At 40.2% G+C, this 17,506-nt stretch overlaps 1 protein-coding gene and 1 long non-coding RNA gene across 11 annotated transcripts in view; one reads left to right on the top strand and one right to left on the bottom strand.

Annotated features, from left to right (window-relative positions):
* The window catches only part of NCOA2 (nuclear receptor coactivator 2), a 290,646-nt gene that overhangs the window by 178,168 nt on the left and 94,972 nt on the right, over positions 1 to 17,506 (top strand). For 6 of the 10 annotated variants that reach the window (XM_045049589.1, XM_023248770.2, XM_023248769.2 and 3 more), the window contains exons 3-4: positions 5,133 to 5,237; positions 7,499 to 7,671. In XM_045049589.1, coding sequence (XP_044905524.1) covers positions 5,152 to 5,237; positions 7,499 to 7,671 — 259 coding nt within the window. In that variant the 5' untranslated portion in view covers positions 5,133 to 5,151. Of the gene's footprint in view, positions 1 to 1,286; positions 1,305 to 3,664; positions 3,742 to 5,132; positions 5,238 to 7,498; positions 7,672 to 17,506 lie in introns of those variants that run through there. The other 4 variants (XM_023248764.2, XM_023248765.2, XM_023248767.2 and 1 more) reach the window with 3 other exon arrangements.
* On the bottom strand, positions 7,565 to 10,779 carry LOC123383026. The gene is made up of 2 exons (XR_006592215.1): positions 10,072 to 10,779; positions 7,565 to 8,276 (listed from the first exon to the last, which is right to left on the bottom strand). It is a non-coding gene; the product is annotated as an uncharacterized LOC123383026 (long non-coding RNA).

Raw genomic sequence — 17,506 nt, 5'->3', positions numbered from 1 at the left:
TCTAACTTTTAAAAAATATTGCTTGGAACTAGCAACAGAGAGATCTGATGTTGATCACTCACTGTGTTTGGATTTCAGCAACAGTATTATCCTTATTTATTCTTTAACTGAATTTGTTCCACGTATAATAAATCTGACAGTTTTACAGGCCTTGTTTGGAAGATGGCCAGTACTGATAAAAGATAAAATGCACATTATCGTTTGCATGAAGTCTGGATGATTAATTAGCTTTAATGGTATGAGACTGTATTGTGAGCAACAGCTTTGTTACCCTCTAAGTTACACTGATGAATTTCATGAAAGGAAAGTACAGTTTTTAATTGTGTTGAGGCTCAGCATTGCATTTTGCTCTCTGTCATGATGCTAGGGCCATCGCTGGCATTGTTCACCTCTCCCAGAATACCGTCACTTTGGAAAAAAAAGCATGCCTTAATGCTGGTGGCTGTAACTCTCCCGTCTGGTTGATACAAGTTGGTATCAGAGGACGGAGGGGAGGACATACAGTCGCAGTGAGAGCAGGACTATTGTTTGTTGTAGATAACGAGAAGGGATAAATTGAAACTCCTTTTCCAGACTTGTCCTTTCACAGCCCCCCGCATCTGGTAGAAACTGGCTTGTTCTCGATGACTGTAATTACCATCAGATACGACCAAAGAGTTTACTTGTGTCTTTTTCAGTTTTTGTGATTTACATTGAATAGTTTCAGAACTAAGAGTGAAACACTCAAGAATTTTGATTTCATGTGAATGTTGAAAATGTGCAAAAAGTTTAAGAAGCTATTAATTTAGGCCTGCTTACAAAATAAGATTCCTAAACCTTCACTGCTGCCCTTCGCTTTTTTTTTTTTTTTTTTTTTGTCTCTTCAGACAAAAAAGTCTTCAGACCCTTTTATTGGGAATTGACTTTTAACTTTGATCTGCGAAAATGCATTAAAAGTCAGCTATCCATATAGTTTATTTTAGATGATTTTTCTGTACCTAAGTGCACACTGGTAGTCGTAAATCTGTTTATCGAATCTATCATTCTGTCCATCTCTGGTTTTTATCCGTGTCACTTGAGTGGGGGAAAAATTAACTCCCCTAGCCCCAGCACACGTTCTGGTGTGAAATCCTAACACTTGCCGCCCGCGAAGCCTCACCTAGGGCATTAAGAATATCAGTCAGAGTCATCCAGATTAGAGCAGCACACTTCTCTTGGAGCGCCTCGTTAATGAGGCTCACCGTTATTTATTTGCTTCATCCACTCAAGACCAGGACATAAATCCACACGTCTGCTCCAGGATTTCATCTACTTCTGGCCCTGTGGTAGGCAAGAAAGAGGCGCCCGGGAGCAGGCTGCTGCCCGCCAGCACCTTCACCCTCCTCTTCCTTTCCCAGCTTCAACCCTAAATTTGCTTTCCCCCTGCCCCCCGGTTTTTTTTTCCCTTTTCTTCTGAGAGTCTTGTCTTTTATTTTCCCCTGGTTGATGAGCAGTGGTTCAGAGGGAGCATCCCCAACCTGATGGCCATGGCCGGCAGAACGCACCCTCCTGTCCCTAATTATATAGACCCCCCCCCCCTTCTTTTTCCTTTGGTGGTTTACAGGTTGGTTGGCCGTGTGTACTGGGCATACAGAGCCCCGGAAAATTGCTCAGAATAGAGGACATATGGGGTAGACACAGAAAAATAAGAAGCAAGTATGTTCACAAAGTTAAAATTTATTTTGAGGAAATGTGTTTAAGGTACCATCACATAGTAATAAAAAGGAAAACCTGGCCTGTAAATAACTTAACTTCAGGAGGAAATTAATGATGTTTCAGAGCTACAAATAGAGTGGTTTGTGAGCCAGTCTTGGGTAGACACAAGTAAAATATAAACCGTCTGTTCCAATGGTTTTCTATACTGAGACCAGAAATTGTTAGCTCCTTGCTTTACTCCTTCTAGCCCCTTAGTTGAAGTGTATCAATTCTGCCCCTTCCTGCCACGTTGCAATTATTAGTTTATGTATTGGGGGAAATTTTAAATCGATGATGGCTGAAGTTAATGATGCTAAATCCAAACGGAGTATAGTCTGTACGTAAGATAGTCATTTATATCAAGTGTCTTTTGAAAAGCTTTCTGATTTTTCTGCTGTTTTTAATATATATATGGCAAGACCCTGGGGTTGGGGGTGGGGATGGCAATTTTCACCAAGAAACTTAACACGTAAAGCTGCTATGTAGGGCATTTTGTTATATATTGGGAGTTTGGGTGTTATATTTTGATGATAAAATTTACTGGAGGGGCACCTGGGTGGCTCGGTCAGTTAAGCATCTGACTCTTGACTCAGGTCATGGTCTCACACTTCCTTAGATTGAGCTCCGCATCGGGCTCTGTGCTGACAGTGCAGAGCCTGCTTGGGATCCTCTCTCTCCCTCGCTGTCTGCACCCCTATTCTCTCTCTCTCTCTCAAAATAAATAAATGCAGTTTTTAATAAATTCACTTGAATGTTTATGATTTGTAGGACACTGCTTCCAGGGTGAAAATCCTCGAGTTCATTTATTGAAAGCTTACTTAGATTGGATGGGTAATGTTTTTCCTTACGTGCTCATGAGTGAAACCATGAGAATTGTGGTTCCAAGAGAAATGCTAAAAAGGAATGTTCATAGGTATCATCTGAGAAGGGTTTTGGTGTTGAGGTTTTTGCTTTCCCCGCTGTCCTTTTATACCTCCTGCAATGCCCTGGCTCCCCTCCCCCTCCCCACTGTTAGAGCTCACAGGTCTTTCTCAAGGCCACCCCTGTGCCTCCCTAACCGAGCCAGCAAAGTGTTCTTCTTTCTTGGATGTTACAGCCCGCAGGAGCCAGTACCAGTCATATGATACCTTTACCCATTTTACTTATTGGAGTTTTCCCTACATCCAGGTGTATCATCCCTCTTAACCTTGTTGTCTGGAGAGCAGCATGCCTCCTTGTGCTTCCTGAGCACTGAGCCTGACTCATTCTGGCAGGTGGGCAGGCAGTCTTTGAATAAATGAGGGACATTGAGATGAGGGGAAAGAGCCCAGCACAGAACCGCATGCAGTCCATATCTGGCTGCTTCTCCCTCCTGACTGTGCCTGTGTGGTTACTAGAAGAACGACATATTTGATGAGGAGACCCTTGCCGTAACATCTTAGTTAGGAGTAGGAGTATGCGAGCCTGTGTACAAATAATCCCAGTTCCGCCATTGGCTGATCTGCTCAACTGTCCTGGGCTGGAGATGCTCATAATTATCCCCATTTTACAGACAAGGTCATTAAGGCATGAGAGGTAACTTCTTAAGGTCCCACAGCTAACCAAATGGTGGACCTTGGACGTGGATGCTGGCTATTAGCTTCTCTGCTCGATTGACTCTCATAGTGTGTTTGGATGATTAAATCATGGCTGGGAATTGCTTGGTGCCTTGTAAATTCTAAATGAGTAACTAAATACAGATTAAATTTGTTATCAGCCCCAAATTGTGGCCACAGTACAGGACCTTGGGACTTGGCTACATGGCTCCAACTAGCAGGAAGCTCAGGCATTAGCTTTCAGAATTGTCCCCTCCTGTGTGACGTCTTGAATATAATGTACAATTGGTGGGACCCCCCTCCACTGATACAGTGTTTCTTCGTCCTGCTTACACGTGACTCTGAAAAAATTTCATTCCTCTGCCCTTGTGGATCAGAGTTGTGACCTGAAGAAATGACTGGAGGGAGACTGAGCATCTCAGAGTACACGGAGGGAAGGCTGGCGGTTTGATGGGTATGTGACAACGATCAGTCTTGGGTGGTGTTTTCTTAGCCCACCCTCCTCAGTGTCCTTGCTCTCCATGAACCTGTTATTCTTTGGCATTTTTCTTAACTCCTTTACCTTCTGCTGTCTTGCCCTTCTGTCTGATTTTTTCCAATCTAGAAAGGAAGAAAAGCCACTCTAGAAAGCTAAGGAGGGTGAAGGTGACTTTAGAAGCCTGGGAGACCGAAGGAAGGGGGAACTAGTATAGAATTGGAACTCTAAGAATGACTTAAGTACTGACTTAATCTTTTCAGGCCCCGTTTTTTTTTTTTTTCTAAGCAGTTATTAAGCACCTTGTGCTCAAGCACCTCTACTGTTTCCCCAGTATCTGTTATTAGTCCCTTTGTTTAGTTCTTTTAGAACTTAAACCTCTACCATTCCATACTTCACATATTTAAATATTATTTTGATTTTGCTAATGGTGACCAACACGAATACTCTGATTCTCTTACTATATATCCGGTTCTTTTCTTATTGGAAGGAATCCAGTAAGCAGGAGCCAGTTATTGTCCTCCTTCGTTAGGGTCAGTAATATTCCCTGGGGTTTTTTCTTTTCTTTTTTTAAATGCATTTTGAGACCTTTGGTGATAGCAGCTAGAATTAGCCGAGGGAGGGAACATAGGAGCGGCAGGATGTGTGAGAGGAAACCGCCGAGGGGAGGTGTGCTTAGGAAGCTGCTGGGGAGAGAGGGCTCTACGAGCGAGAAGGGAGCAGGGAGGCAGCTGCTGCCGGGGTGGGGGATGGGGGTGGAGGGTTCGGGAGACTCCAGGGGGAGGCACGAACATCCTCTGTTTGGGGAGCATTGCTCACGGAGGCCTTGTGCAAGGCCAGGACAGGCGGTTCAGATCTAGCTGGTCAGATGGGAAACATTCGGCTTAGTGGTGGGGCACTGCCTCTTGCCAGGGCTGTCTGTCATGGGTGAGCTATTGCAGCACAGACTTCACACTGGCCAACCCAAAACAGAGACTGGGAGGAGCCCCTTACAACACCTGTAGCTTCCCCGTGGGTGCAAGATCACTCCTGAAACTGAAGCCTGACGGCAGAAACCCAGGGCTAGCAGATTGTAGTTGATGGTGTCGCTGAAATACGATGTCTGTTTAAAGAGTATGGGCCCAGTGAGGTAGGCTTGTTTGTTTTTTTAAACGTTAACCTTTACAGATGCTTAACTTTTAAGCAAGGTAAACAAAAACTGAGCCCTTTCATTAGAAGTTACACATGCATATTAATCAGAACAATGTGTTAATGACTGTTGTCAAATTTCTGATTGAAGTCAAAGTTCTTTCATGGTTGGTAAATTGATCAGGCACTTTATCATCAGCTCTATTCTCTTTTTCTGCCCCCCTCCCCCTTTCTTGTTTTAGTTGCTGATATGTGTTCAAGATGAGTGGGATGGGAGAAAATACCTCTGACCCATCCAGGGCAGAGACAAGAAAGCGCAAGGAATGTCCTGACCAGCTTGGACCCAGGTTAGATTCTTGCTGAAAAACAGAATCAGTATTGGCCATGAAAGCCACATGCCTGCTTTTTTGATATTTTAGCATTGATTTTACACCCAATCGAAATGTTGTGTTTGGTTTTTTTCTCCTTAACAGTTAAACCTTTAAATATGTATTATTTAGCTTACGTTTGGTTATGCTAATGAGTTGCAGATTTTATTATTCTTTACAAGAAGGAAGCTACATACTTCTGATGTCCCCTGTGTGCTTCACTATTCTTCCATATTTTCGTTTCTGTTAGATCACAGAATGTCATGAAGACAAGAGATCCCATAGTAGAATTTGCTGTTAATTATACGCTGGGTTTTATTTTTATTTATTAATTGTTTTGTGAGTTAGTGACAAAGATTGTGGCCCTTCAGTGAGTAAAACAAATGATTTAAAGCAAGTTCCACGTCACATCTTATGGATGGAAGTGTGCGTTGTTATAATCCCTATGCAGGGTAATTTAGCATTATCTACTAAAATTATAAATGCATGCTTCTGGGAATTTTCCAACAGTATACTTTCACACATGCAAAATGACAAACACTGAGGTTACTTGCTATTAAACAGCATTGTTTAATAATTGCAAAAGATTAGGAGAAACCTAAATGTCTATAGGGAACTGTTTAAACAGCCGTGATACATCCATAACCTAGACTACAATACAGCTGTGAAAAAGAACAAAGACACTTAATGGATTGATATAAAAAAAAATCTCTTAAGAATAGTTACAGACAAAAACAAGGTTTAGAGCACACTCATGGAGTACTACCACTGGTATAAAACCATTTGTTTTAGGATAATTAAGAAACACTTAAGAGTTGTTAACCCATTTTGGGGGATGAGAACTAGGCAAATGGGAAACAAAGGTAGAAGAGAGACTTCATTCTTTCGAGGGCTTAAATCATATAAACGATTCTAAAAGTTAAACACAAACAGCAACTTCTGTTAAGTGGCCGGTAAAAAGGAGCAGATGGAGAAAAGGGAAGAGGACCAGAAAGTCATTAAGACAGGCAGAGAAGGAGACAGAGCAGAAAGCCAGTATTTCATGTTGCCTTTTCCCCTGTTAGTTGCCAAGCAAAACAAGTCTATTAAATCGTCACTGTCCACATCCCAGCCTCCAACCCTTAGCTCCAGTATGTTACCTCTAGATTACCTACTACCTCCTGGCCGTCCTCAGCTTTCTGTCTGTCAAATGTCTTTAATGCCAGGAATCCACTCAAGGAGACAGATTGATAAAATGGAGACTGTTTCAGTGGAGGGGCTAATGTTTTACCTAGTGCTGTGCTGGTGCCTGGAAGTATATTACAGACTACAAAATTTTATCACTGGGTATTATATACAAATAATTATATATTAAAACGACAGAAAGTTACTTGGTCAAACAACTTACTTTCCTTATTTATTGTACCGTTTGAATATCATTTAGTGGGCCCTCGACTAAAAAAAAAAAAAAAAGGTTGTACGCTGTTAATGTTAGTGTCAGAGGGAACTTGCTATCTTAAATTCAAATGAGAAGATCTTGCCAATTTTTATTTTTCCCTCCTTTCCATTAACTTTTTAAAACTTTAGTTGACCTTAGACTGTTTCTATTTTGCACGTCATTCAGACTGGAGAGTTAACAAATATCCCGGGTCAGTTTCGCTTTTGTTTCTGGCTGCACTGTGGTTTTTTGCATTGTCTAAAAAGACTGGTCTGATTACCAACATCCTAAAGAAGTCTGTGAAACGATGAAGGTTTATTTGTATCTTTTTATGCTTTACCAAAAATCACTGCCATTTCTTTATTCCTGTTGTAACTGGGTTAAATTCCCTTTCTTCTTTTACTAATCTTACGTAAATTTTCAAAATTGTATAAAATAATCTCCCTTGCTTGTCTAAAACATCCCTCTATGTATTCAACAGTAAATTCGATGCCCACTTCTGCCAAGTGTTGTATTAAGCTTGGTGATGAGCAGGTCGTCCTGATCCTTGTCATGGTGAGGCTTACTGTCCACTGGGGGACGTTATGCACATTGAACAAATGATCACACAAGTAAATCTATAATCACGTGCTGGGGTGAGTTTGATTTCAGTAAAACATGCAACATGTAGGACACATTCAGGTTTTTTCCCCCAAAGTACTTCCATGTTTTATGTAAGTGACTTTTGTTTGTTATTTTTTATTAGAACTTGTGTAACGTGCTTCTTTTTTTATAATAGCTTTTTTTTCAAATGCATAATAAAAACCATGTTTCTTCTTTGTAGCCCCAAGAGGAGCACTGAGAAGCGTAATCGTGAACAGGAAAATAAATACATTGAAGAACTCGCAGAGCTGATTTTTGCAAATTTTAATGATATAGACAACTTCAACTTCAAACCTGACAAATGTGCAATCTTAAAAGAAACTGTGAAGCAAATTCGTCAGATCAAAGAACAAGGTAAGACGCCCGAATTAATCTTTTGGAGAGTTTAGCTGGTTTCTGTTTTTTCATGTATGAGAAGTCGCTTCAGAGTCCCTTTAATCCGTTTCTTCTGCTTAAATTATTGATGAGGAAATGATGTCACAGTGCAAGATGAATGCAAGTATCACTTGCAGTGGTTTATAAATAGGCTTTATATAAAATTCAGCAATTCCCTAAAGACAGAGGAGACTGAGGTGAGGCAGGGTGATGTAACTTTTCATCTAGTAAAACTCAATTAGGTGCCCACTGATTCTCCTCCCCTACGTTGGAATTTTCATTGCTTGCACAGCAAGTGACTGTCATAATTTGCAAGCGAGAAGCCAACTAAAGATGGAAACCAGAAGTAAGGAAAGGAAGCCACCTCCTGTTTCAGCTAGTCAGCATATTTGATTAAGTCGGAGCCTCAACTGGCCATGCCGCTAGATTAGAATTTCATATCCTGAATGACAAGAGATTTGAAAGGCTCAAGCCTCTAGTCAGAATTCTTTTGTGAAGTTGAAACACGGAACATGACAGCTTTCTTCCTGGGGTTTTCTTTTTTTCAGAGATCATTTTCTGCCTCTCTTCTTTGATATTTTTGCCTACAGAAAAAAATTAAGAAAATAATATTTTAAAAAAACACATTGGACTTTGTGGTGCCAAAAAAAAAAAAATCAGTATTAGGCAAGTATGAACAGTGTCTTGGGGGCTCAGGGCCAATGCTCTTAAAGTATTCATACACTGCTTTCCTTCAGGGCTGGGGAGATTATTATCTCTTGTAATCTGTTTTTGACTGCATCCTCTCAGAGTTCATTGTTTTTATTCTCCCTTTTTATGTGATATTCAAAAGAGGCAGATTTTAGAGAAATAACGTCTTTGTCTGTGTAGGTGTAGGACCTGAAACTTGCCGTCAGTCATAAACTCCTAGCTTATCTATTTGCATATTATCATCATAGGATTTTTCATTTTTATACATTTACTATTAAGCTTCAGTTTCATATTTAAAAAATTTTACACATGTAGTTCTTTGTTTTAAGAACTTAAAAATATACACATAGCATATACACAACACAGTTTCTCAGACCAACCTAGTCTGATAATCAGTCTTTATTTCCCGGTTTCTCCATCAAAATGATATCATTAAGCATTCAACGAGTTTCTGCTCTCAACACCTGCCTCGGTAGCCCTTCACCTCTTTTGTCTTCCTTCTTTTCCCTTTGAGATCCACTAGTCATCAAAAACTCAGCTTAGTCTCCAAAAAAAAAAAAAAAGAAAGAAAGAAAGAAAGAGAAGAAAAAAAGAAAACATCAGGGGCACCTGGGTGGCTCAGTCGGTTGGGCATCCTACTTCGGCTCTGGTCACAATCTCGTGGTTCGTGAGTTCAAGCCCCTCATTGGGCTCTGTGCTGACAGCTCAGAGCCTGGAGCCTGCTACGGATTCTGTGTCTCCCCCTCTCTCTGCACCTCCTCTGCTTGCGCTCGCTCGCTCTCTCAAATAAAAATAAACGTTTAAAAAAAACCCTCAGTTTAACCTCAATTTTGTATCTTCTTCATTTTTTGGTATCAGCAAATGGATAGAATAACATTCCTAGAGCTCTTAGGAGAAATAATTGGTTAAAGTTTTATAGTGCTTCGAAGTGACTGCGTTTCTAGTTGCTGATACTGTGGTGGAGAAATCAAGCTACTTGTTTCCGATTTCTGAAGCTGAACGAGACAATTTTGTGAACACTGCATGGTAGGCGGTACTTTCACACTTTAAAACAGTTATGTGTTTTTTTTGGTTTTTTTTTTTTTTTTACTATCAAGGTCTTGCACAAGGTTTTAAAGTTTTGCAAAACCTTGGTAATTCCCCCTTCAAACCATAAAACACGTTAAGATATGTCACGCTGGGACTCTGCCATACTTTTCCCGTAGGTTTAATCCTAAGGCTGCATACCACAACCACCCAAGAAGCAGCAACAATAAACACCCTGTCACATCTTATTCTTATAATAATGTTCCTATTAATTTGAAAATTAATGTGTTTTGAAAAGGGAGGCAGGAGTTAAAAACCAAATGAAAAGCCCAGATACACTTTGATGGTCTCAATCTACTATTTTAAAAATATTGCTTGCTTACTCAATTATTTTTTAAAAGGCAGCGAGACTTTAGAATCAAATCAGACAGAAGCCAGGTCTGAATCCTGGATCTGCCTCTTACAGGCTCTTTGAACCTGGGCAAATTATTTTCTGTGCCTGAAACTCCATCTCCTCATACGGAGTTTAGCAATCACGATCTTGAGGTTGCGTGGCGGTTGAAGAAATCACGAGCTATGTAAATGCACTCCGCAAATACCCGGCCCGGTGAACGTGTGGTAGGTGGTCAGTAAATATCTTTCTCACAGTAAGCAGAATGTCACCTTCTTTTCTTCATACATGTTGAGGTCTTCAGACAGTGAGCCTCTCCTTCAGGCGGAAAATGAGAAATAAAAAAGGTGGGGAAGCGGATTACGAACATCCTTTCCTGCCGGGCCATTTGAAGAAAGTAAAGTTTTCTGCTGCCAGAGAGCCGTGCGTAGCCCATGCAGAGCACTCCGCTGCCAGCTGTGTCGGGGCCAGCTGGATGTGTCTCGGCAGTTGAGAGCCACGAGGCCCAAGAGCAACACACAAGTCAGACCTCAGCCCTTCTCCCTCACTCCGCGTGCCCACCCGCCTGGCCGATGCCCCGTCGGCCAGTATAGATGAAGTCCAACCACCATCACCTTCATCGTGTTCCCGAACTTAATTTATATTTCAGTCACAGGTACCAGGCCGAATAAAATCATAATTGCGCCAGAGAAGTTAAACTAGGTTGCCAGAGGCGTCACAGTAAAGATCGCACGTCGGAAAAGCCAGGCTTATATCTAAGGTACCCTCCATGGTCAAAAGCTCAGGCAGACGAGCCGGGCGTGTTCGGCTTTTTCACTCAGGGCTGCTCTGTCATCAGCTGTCCCTCGAGTTTCCATTTGCTTTATAAATAGAGGAGAGAGAAGAAAGGATTATTTAAAATGGCCTAGGGGCGCCTGGGTGGCGCAGTCGGTTAAGCGTCCGACTTCAGCTCAGGTCACAATCTCACGGTCCGTGGGTTCGAGCCCCGCGTCGGGCTCTGGGCTGATGGCTCGGAGCCTGGAGCCTGTTTCCGATTCTGTGTCTCCCTCTCTCTCTGCCCCTCCCCTGTTCATGCTCTGTCTCTCTCTGTCCCAAAAATAAATAAAAAACGTTGGAAAAAAAAAGTTTAAAAAAAAAAAATGGCCTAAAGGATGAGAATTGGGAGGGAGAATTACCAGCTATTTAAATACGTGAGCATCGGCTCATTTATAGCACTTGGTGAGGCCCGTGTTTGGGAGACACTGGCCCTCCCGGAGCGTTCGCACTGCAGTGGACCTCGTAGAAGCAGAGCACGTGTACACAGACGTCGTGTCCTATGTGAGACAATGCTGATAAAGTTGAAAACTTCTGGCTTCTATAAGTTAGAAACAGTAGTTCATAAATAGTAAGTAACCTTTTTTCGTAATTAGGCTAATACTGCTTCTATCCCACGGAAGAATAATACGTAGTATGAAGAATACAAATGATTTAATTTTGAATTACTATGTCCAACTCCACACTCCTCGGCTGGAAACTTAACTCAGCTTGTCTATGGAAAATACACAGGAATTCCTATGCGCCTAAGAAATAAAATTGAAGTGTAAAGTAACAAACATTTAGGGGAGTACTAAAAATGAACACATCTTTGCTGCGCTGTTTAAAGTAACATCTCCTATGTTGCCCCAATTTAGATACACCTTTCATTGTTTTTTAATCTTAAATAATTTTAAATGGATCTTATTATTTGGAAAACATTTGTCACTTCATTTAAAGCCACTTGAGAGCAGCATATTTGAATACAGGGTGTATTGATCAGTTAATGGAGAATTGGTCTCAACCTTTCATTTTTGGTTTTCGAAAAGTAGCTTTAATGAGTGAATAACAGTAGGAATGAAAAGGTGCATCTCGAAAATCTGTGTCAGTGCAAGCTAGATTTGGGGGACATTTTCTCGTTGAACCAGGCTACCCATATTTTAAGAGAAGGTGAGGAGCAGGGATATGCTAGAGTCAACTCCTGTCAACCGACAAAAACCAGTTGTGCGGTTTCGAGAATTTTATAAGCCAGTTGATGAGCACTTCACTATTAAAAATTACACGGACTTGTGATTAAACTATATGTAAAAAGGCAAGGGAGACTAAAATTTCTCATTTGCTAATTATTCCACTGCATTTTGCCATTGTCTTACGTGCCAGAGGCCCTTCGTGTCATGTGTCTACCTACAGGACAGACACACCGCGCAGCACTGGTTACTCTGCGTCTCCTCAGTCCACGTTCAGTTGTGTTATAGTGAAATCAGCCATGAAGAGAATATTGATACCCTGGAAAGCTGGTAAACTCTCCAAATTAAGGCTCGATTGGTTTTGTTGGCTGTCACTTTAGACTTAAGAAAAAGTAATGAAGATTTTTTGGGGGGGGAAAAATGTAACGGAGAAAATGTTAATAATTACCACCTGACGGGGCGCCTGGGTGGCTCAGTCGGTAAGCATCCGACTTCATTCAGCTCAGGTCACTATCTCGCAGTCCGTGAGTTCAAGCCCCGCGTCGGGCTCTGTGCTGACAGCTCAGAGCCTGGAGCCCGCTTCGGATTCTGTGTCTCCCTCTCTCTCTGCCCCTCCCCACCTCACACTCTGTCTCTTTCTCAAAAATACATAAACATTAAAAAATAAATAAATAATTACTCCCTGACATTTTAACATCAAGTAGCCATTTCGTGCATACACAAAAGATAATATCCAGTTTGGCAAAAAGTCACTCGCAGATTGACAAACAATTGTATTTCTGCATATAGCGTCTTCATACATTTTCATTATTCCATCTTTGTCTTGCTCATTAACTTAAGTGAAAATTTCAACCAGTATTTATATTGGAACCATTTTTCATCATTTGCAATCATAGGTTGGTTGCAATACAGGAATTTGGCAAAAATTAACAGAAGCATTCCTTAAGAATCAGCTGGCTATTTGCAATTCACAGTAAAGAGTGTTGTATATTTTATTATCATTTGTAGATTATATGCTACATATCCGTGATACTAGTAAAGTCTGCAGTAAACATCATGGTGCTTACTGTTTTTCCCCCAAAGAGCTGTTTTTTTTAAACATTTCCCAGTATACCACTGGTAGGCATGGAAGTGAGCAAGTCATATTATAAATACAGGTGAGTCAAATTCATCAGCTAACAGAATTATTTAAAGATTTAAGAAAATAGTAATGGAAACAACCTAATTCTTGCCCATCAAAGTAAATGTGGAGCCTATTAAGATGATGCTTTCCCTTCCTGTTCTTTTTTTCCTCGTGTCAAATGCAAGAAGTTCTTGGGATGGAATTGGTTATTCAAAGCTGAAGCCTAAGCTTGAGCTAATAGCTGTCATGAAGCAAAGTAAGCAACAGGGGTCTGAGATCAGCTGCCTTTCCCTGGCAGGAGACCTATAAATCAGGCTTTTGGGATGATGCTCCTCGGCCTTCATCAGGTTCCATGTGGTGAAACCTTAGGGTGGTGGCAGAGCACCCTATCTCACCGGAAACTCAGCATCACTAAGACGTGCCCTCGTAGATACTCTCATACTGAAGACGGTGTTTTGGTGTAGGTCAAGTATTCACGATAGTACAAACTCTTGATTATTTGGATAATGAATGGGAGACTGATAATGGCATATATATTTTAACTCTTTTTTGAAACATTGGTCCCTTATTCACTACATATAGTTTGAATTTCATTTGCCAACTTTTTTTTTTATCTTCTTTTTTTTTTAATTTATTCTTGAGGGAGAGAGAGACAGAGCATGAGCGGGGACAGGGCCCAGAGAGAGGGAGACACAGAATCCGAAGCAGGCTCCAGGCTCTGAGCTGTCAGCACAGAGCCTGACGCGGGGCTTGAACCCACGAACCGTGAGATCGTGACCTGAGCCGAAGTCGGGCGCTGAACCGACTGAGCCACCCAGGCGCCCCTTTTTTTATCTTCTTAAAGTGCTAAGAACATGGAGTCTTCTTGGGATTCTCTCTGTCCCTCTCTGCCCCTCCCTTTCATGTGTGTGCACTCTCTCTCTCAAATAAATAAACTGTTTAAATAAAAAGTTACTGTATTATTGACTGTATTCCCTATACTTTTCATTCCCGTGACTGACTTTATGATTGGAAGTTTGCACCTCTATCCCCTTCACCTTTTTCTCCCATCTCCCTTTCTCCTTCCTCCCTTCTGGCAACCACTAGTTTGTTCTCTGTATGTATGTTTCTGATTTTTTTGTTTGTTTATCCGTTTTGTTTTTTAGATTCCATACTTCACTGAAATGATATAGTATTTGTCTTTCTCTGCCTGACTTATTTCACTTAGCAGAGGACTCTCGGTCCATCCATGTTACTGCAAATGCAAAATTTCATTCTCTTTTATGGCTGAGCGATATTATGTTGTGTGTGGTTTATGTATGAATACACATACACACACCCCACATGTTCTTTATCCGTTCATCTATCAGTGGGAGGACATTTGGGTTGTTTTCATACCTTGGCTGTTGTAAATAATGTTGCATTATTTACTCTGCAAACATAGGGGTACATATAGCTTTTTGGATTAGCGTCTTTATTATTTTAGGGAAAATCCCCAGCAGTGGAATTACTGGATTGTGTGGTTTTTCTATTTTTAATTTTTTGAGGAACCTCCATACTGTTTTCCACAGTGATTGTACCAATTTACTTTCCCACCAGCAGTTCACACGGGTTCTGTTTTCTCCACATCCTCACCAGCACTTGTTATTTCTTGTCTTTTTGATACTAGTCATTCTGACTGGTGTGAGATGATAGCTCATTGTGGTTTTGATATGCATTTACCTGGTGATGAGTGATGCTGAACACCTTTTCATGTGTCTCTTGGCCATCTGTGTGTCTTCCTTGGAAAAACATCTGTTTAGGTCCTCCACATTTTTTTAATTGGATTTTTTTGGTTTTGGTGTTAAGTTGCATAAGTTTTTTTTATATATTTTGGATATTAACTGTCAGATAAATCATTTACAAATGTCTTCTCCCATTCAGTAGGTTGCCTTCTCGTTGTGTTGATGGTTTCTTTCCCTGTGCAAAAGCTTTTTAGTTTGATGTAGTCCCAATTGTTTATTTTTGTTTTTGTTGCCCTTGCCTAAAGAGACAGAGCCAAAAAAATATTTCTAAGACCAGGGTCCATGAGTTTACTACTTAAGTTTTCATTTAGGATTTTTATGGTTTCAGGTCTTACATTTAGGTCTTTAATCCATTTTGAGTTTATTTTTGTATATGGTATAAGCAGATGGTCCGGTTTGATTCTTTTGCGTGTAGGTGTCCAGTTTTCTCCACACCATTTATTCAGGAGGCTGTCTTTTCCCATTTGATAGTCTTGCCTCCTTTGTCATAGATTAATTGACCATACAAGCATGGGCTCTCTGTTCTGTTCCATTGATTTGTGTGTGGTTTTGTGCCAGCACCATACTGTTTTGATTACTGAAGCTTGGTAGTATAGTCTCAAATCTGGGGTAGTGATACCTGCAGCTTATCACTTCTCAAGATTGCTCTGGCTGGTATGGACACTTTAATATTAATTCTTTTAGTCCATGAGCATGGTGTAACTTAACATTTACTTGTGTTATCTTTAGTTTCTTTCATCAGTATCTTACAGTTTTCAGAGTACAGATCTTTCACCTCCTTGGTTAAATGTATTCTTGGGTTTTTTGTGGGGTTTTTTGTTTTTTTTTGAGGCAATTATAAATGGGATTGTTTTCTCAATTTCTCTTATTGCTAGCTCATTATTGTTACCTAGAAATGCAACAGGATTTTGTATCCTGCACCCTTACTGAATTCATTTCTTAGTTCTAGTAGTTTTTTGGTGGAGTCTTTAGGATTTTCTGTATGCCATAGTATGATGTCATCTGCAAACGGTGACAGTTTTACTTCTTACCAGTTTGGATGTCTTTTTTCTTGTCTGCTTGCTATGCCTAGGATTTCCAGTTTTACATTGAATAAAAGTGGTGAGAGTGGACATCTTTGTTTTGTTCCCAGTTATTAGAGTAAAGCTCTGAACTTTTCACCATTGAATATGATGTCAGCTTGGGTTTGTCACATGACCTTTATTAGGTTGAGGTATGTTCCTTCTAAACCTATTTTATTAAGATTTTTCATGGTGCTTGCCTGGTTTTAGTATCAAGGCAATGCCTGCATCATAGATTGGATTTGGGAAAATTCCTTCCTCTTCAGTTTCTTGGAATAGTGTGAGAAGAATAGCTTAACAGCTGTTCTTTAAATATTTGGTAGAGTTCACCTGTGAAGTCTTTTGATCCTAGACTCTGGTTTATTCGGAGTTTTTTGATTACTGTTTACATTTCATTACTTGTAATTGGTCTGCTCAGATTTTCCATTTTTTCCAATTCAGGCTTAGAAGATTGTATGTTTCTAGGAATTTATGCGTATCCTGTATGCAGTCTAACTTGTTGGCATATACATTTTCATAGTAATCTTAAACAACTTTTTTGTGTTTCTGTAGTGTCAGTTGTAATTTTTCCTCTTTCATTTCTGATTTTATTTGAGCCCTCCCCCCCCCCTTTTTTTTGAGGAGTGTGGCTAAAGGTTTATCAATCTTTTCAGAGAAGCAGCTCTTAGTTTCATTGATCTTTTTTATTGTCCTTTTAGTTTCTATTTAACTCATTTCCGCTCTGATCTTTATTATTTCCTTTGTTCTGCTAACTTTGGGCTTTGTTCTTCTATTTCTGGTTCCATTAGGTGCACGGTTAGAGCGTTTGACATTTTCCTCATTTCTTGAGGTAGGCCTGTATCACTCTGAATTCTCTCTTAGAATTGGTCTTGCTGCCTTCCAAAGTTTTTGAGCCGTTGTATTTTCAATTTCATTTATCTCATTTCCTCTTTGATTTCTTTGTTGACCCATTTTTTGTTTAGTAGCACGTTGCTTAGCCTCCACATGTTTGTCTTTTTTCTCTTTTTTACCCTCTAGTTTTTTTCTTGTAATTGATTTCTAGTGTTTTACCACTATTAGAAAAGATGCTTGATAGGACTGCAATCTCCTTAAATTTTTTGACATTTGTTTTGTGACCTAACCTTGATTTATCCTGGGGAATGTTCTCTATACGCCTGAAAATAATGTATATTCTGTTGATGGGGATGGGGATTGGAGTGTTCTGTGTATGTATCTCTTAAGTCCATCTGGTCTAAAGTGTCATTCGGAGCCAGTGTTAACCTGTTGGTTTTCTGTCTGGATGATCTGTCCGTTGATGTAAGGGGGAGGTTAAAGCCCCCGACTTTGTACTCCTGTCCCTTTCTCCATTTCTGTCTTTTAATATTTGTTCCATACATTTAGGTATTCCTATGACGGGCACAGAGATATTTACAACTGTTATAGCCTCTTGTTGGATTGACCATCCCCTTCTTTGTTTCTTATTATAGTCTCTGTTTTAGAGTCTATTTTGTCTAATATAAGTATTGCTACCTCGATTTTTTTTTTTTGCTTCCGTTTGCAAGGAATGTCTTTTTCCATCCTTTCATTTTCAGTTTGTGTGTGTCTTTTGATCTGAAGTGAGTCTCTTGTAGGCAACACATAGATGGATTTTGTTTTTTAATCCAGCCAGTTGCTCTAGATCTTTTGATTGGAGCATTTAGTCTGTTTACATTTAAAGAAATCATAGGTAGGCAAATACTTATTGCCATTCTGTTAATTGTTTTCTGTTTGTTTTTGTAGTTCTTCTCTGTTCCTTTCTTCTG

The sequence above is a fragment of the Felis catus genome, chromosome F2 (genome assembly GCF_018350175.1).
Source record: "Felis catus isolate Fca126 chromosome F2, F.catus_Fca126_mat1.0, whole genome shotgun sequence".
NCBI classification, from domain to species: domain Eukaryota; kingdom Metazoa; phylum Chordata; class Mammalia; order Carnivora; family Felidae; genus Felis; species Felis catus.
This window is presented reverse-complemented; position numbering and strand designations above follow the sequence as displayed.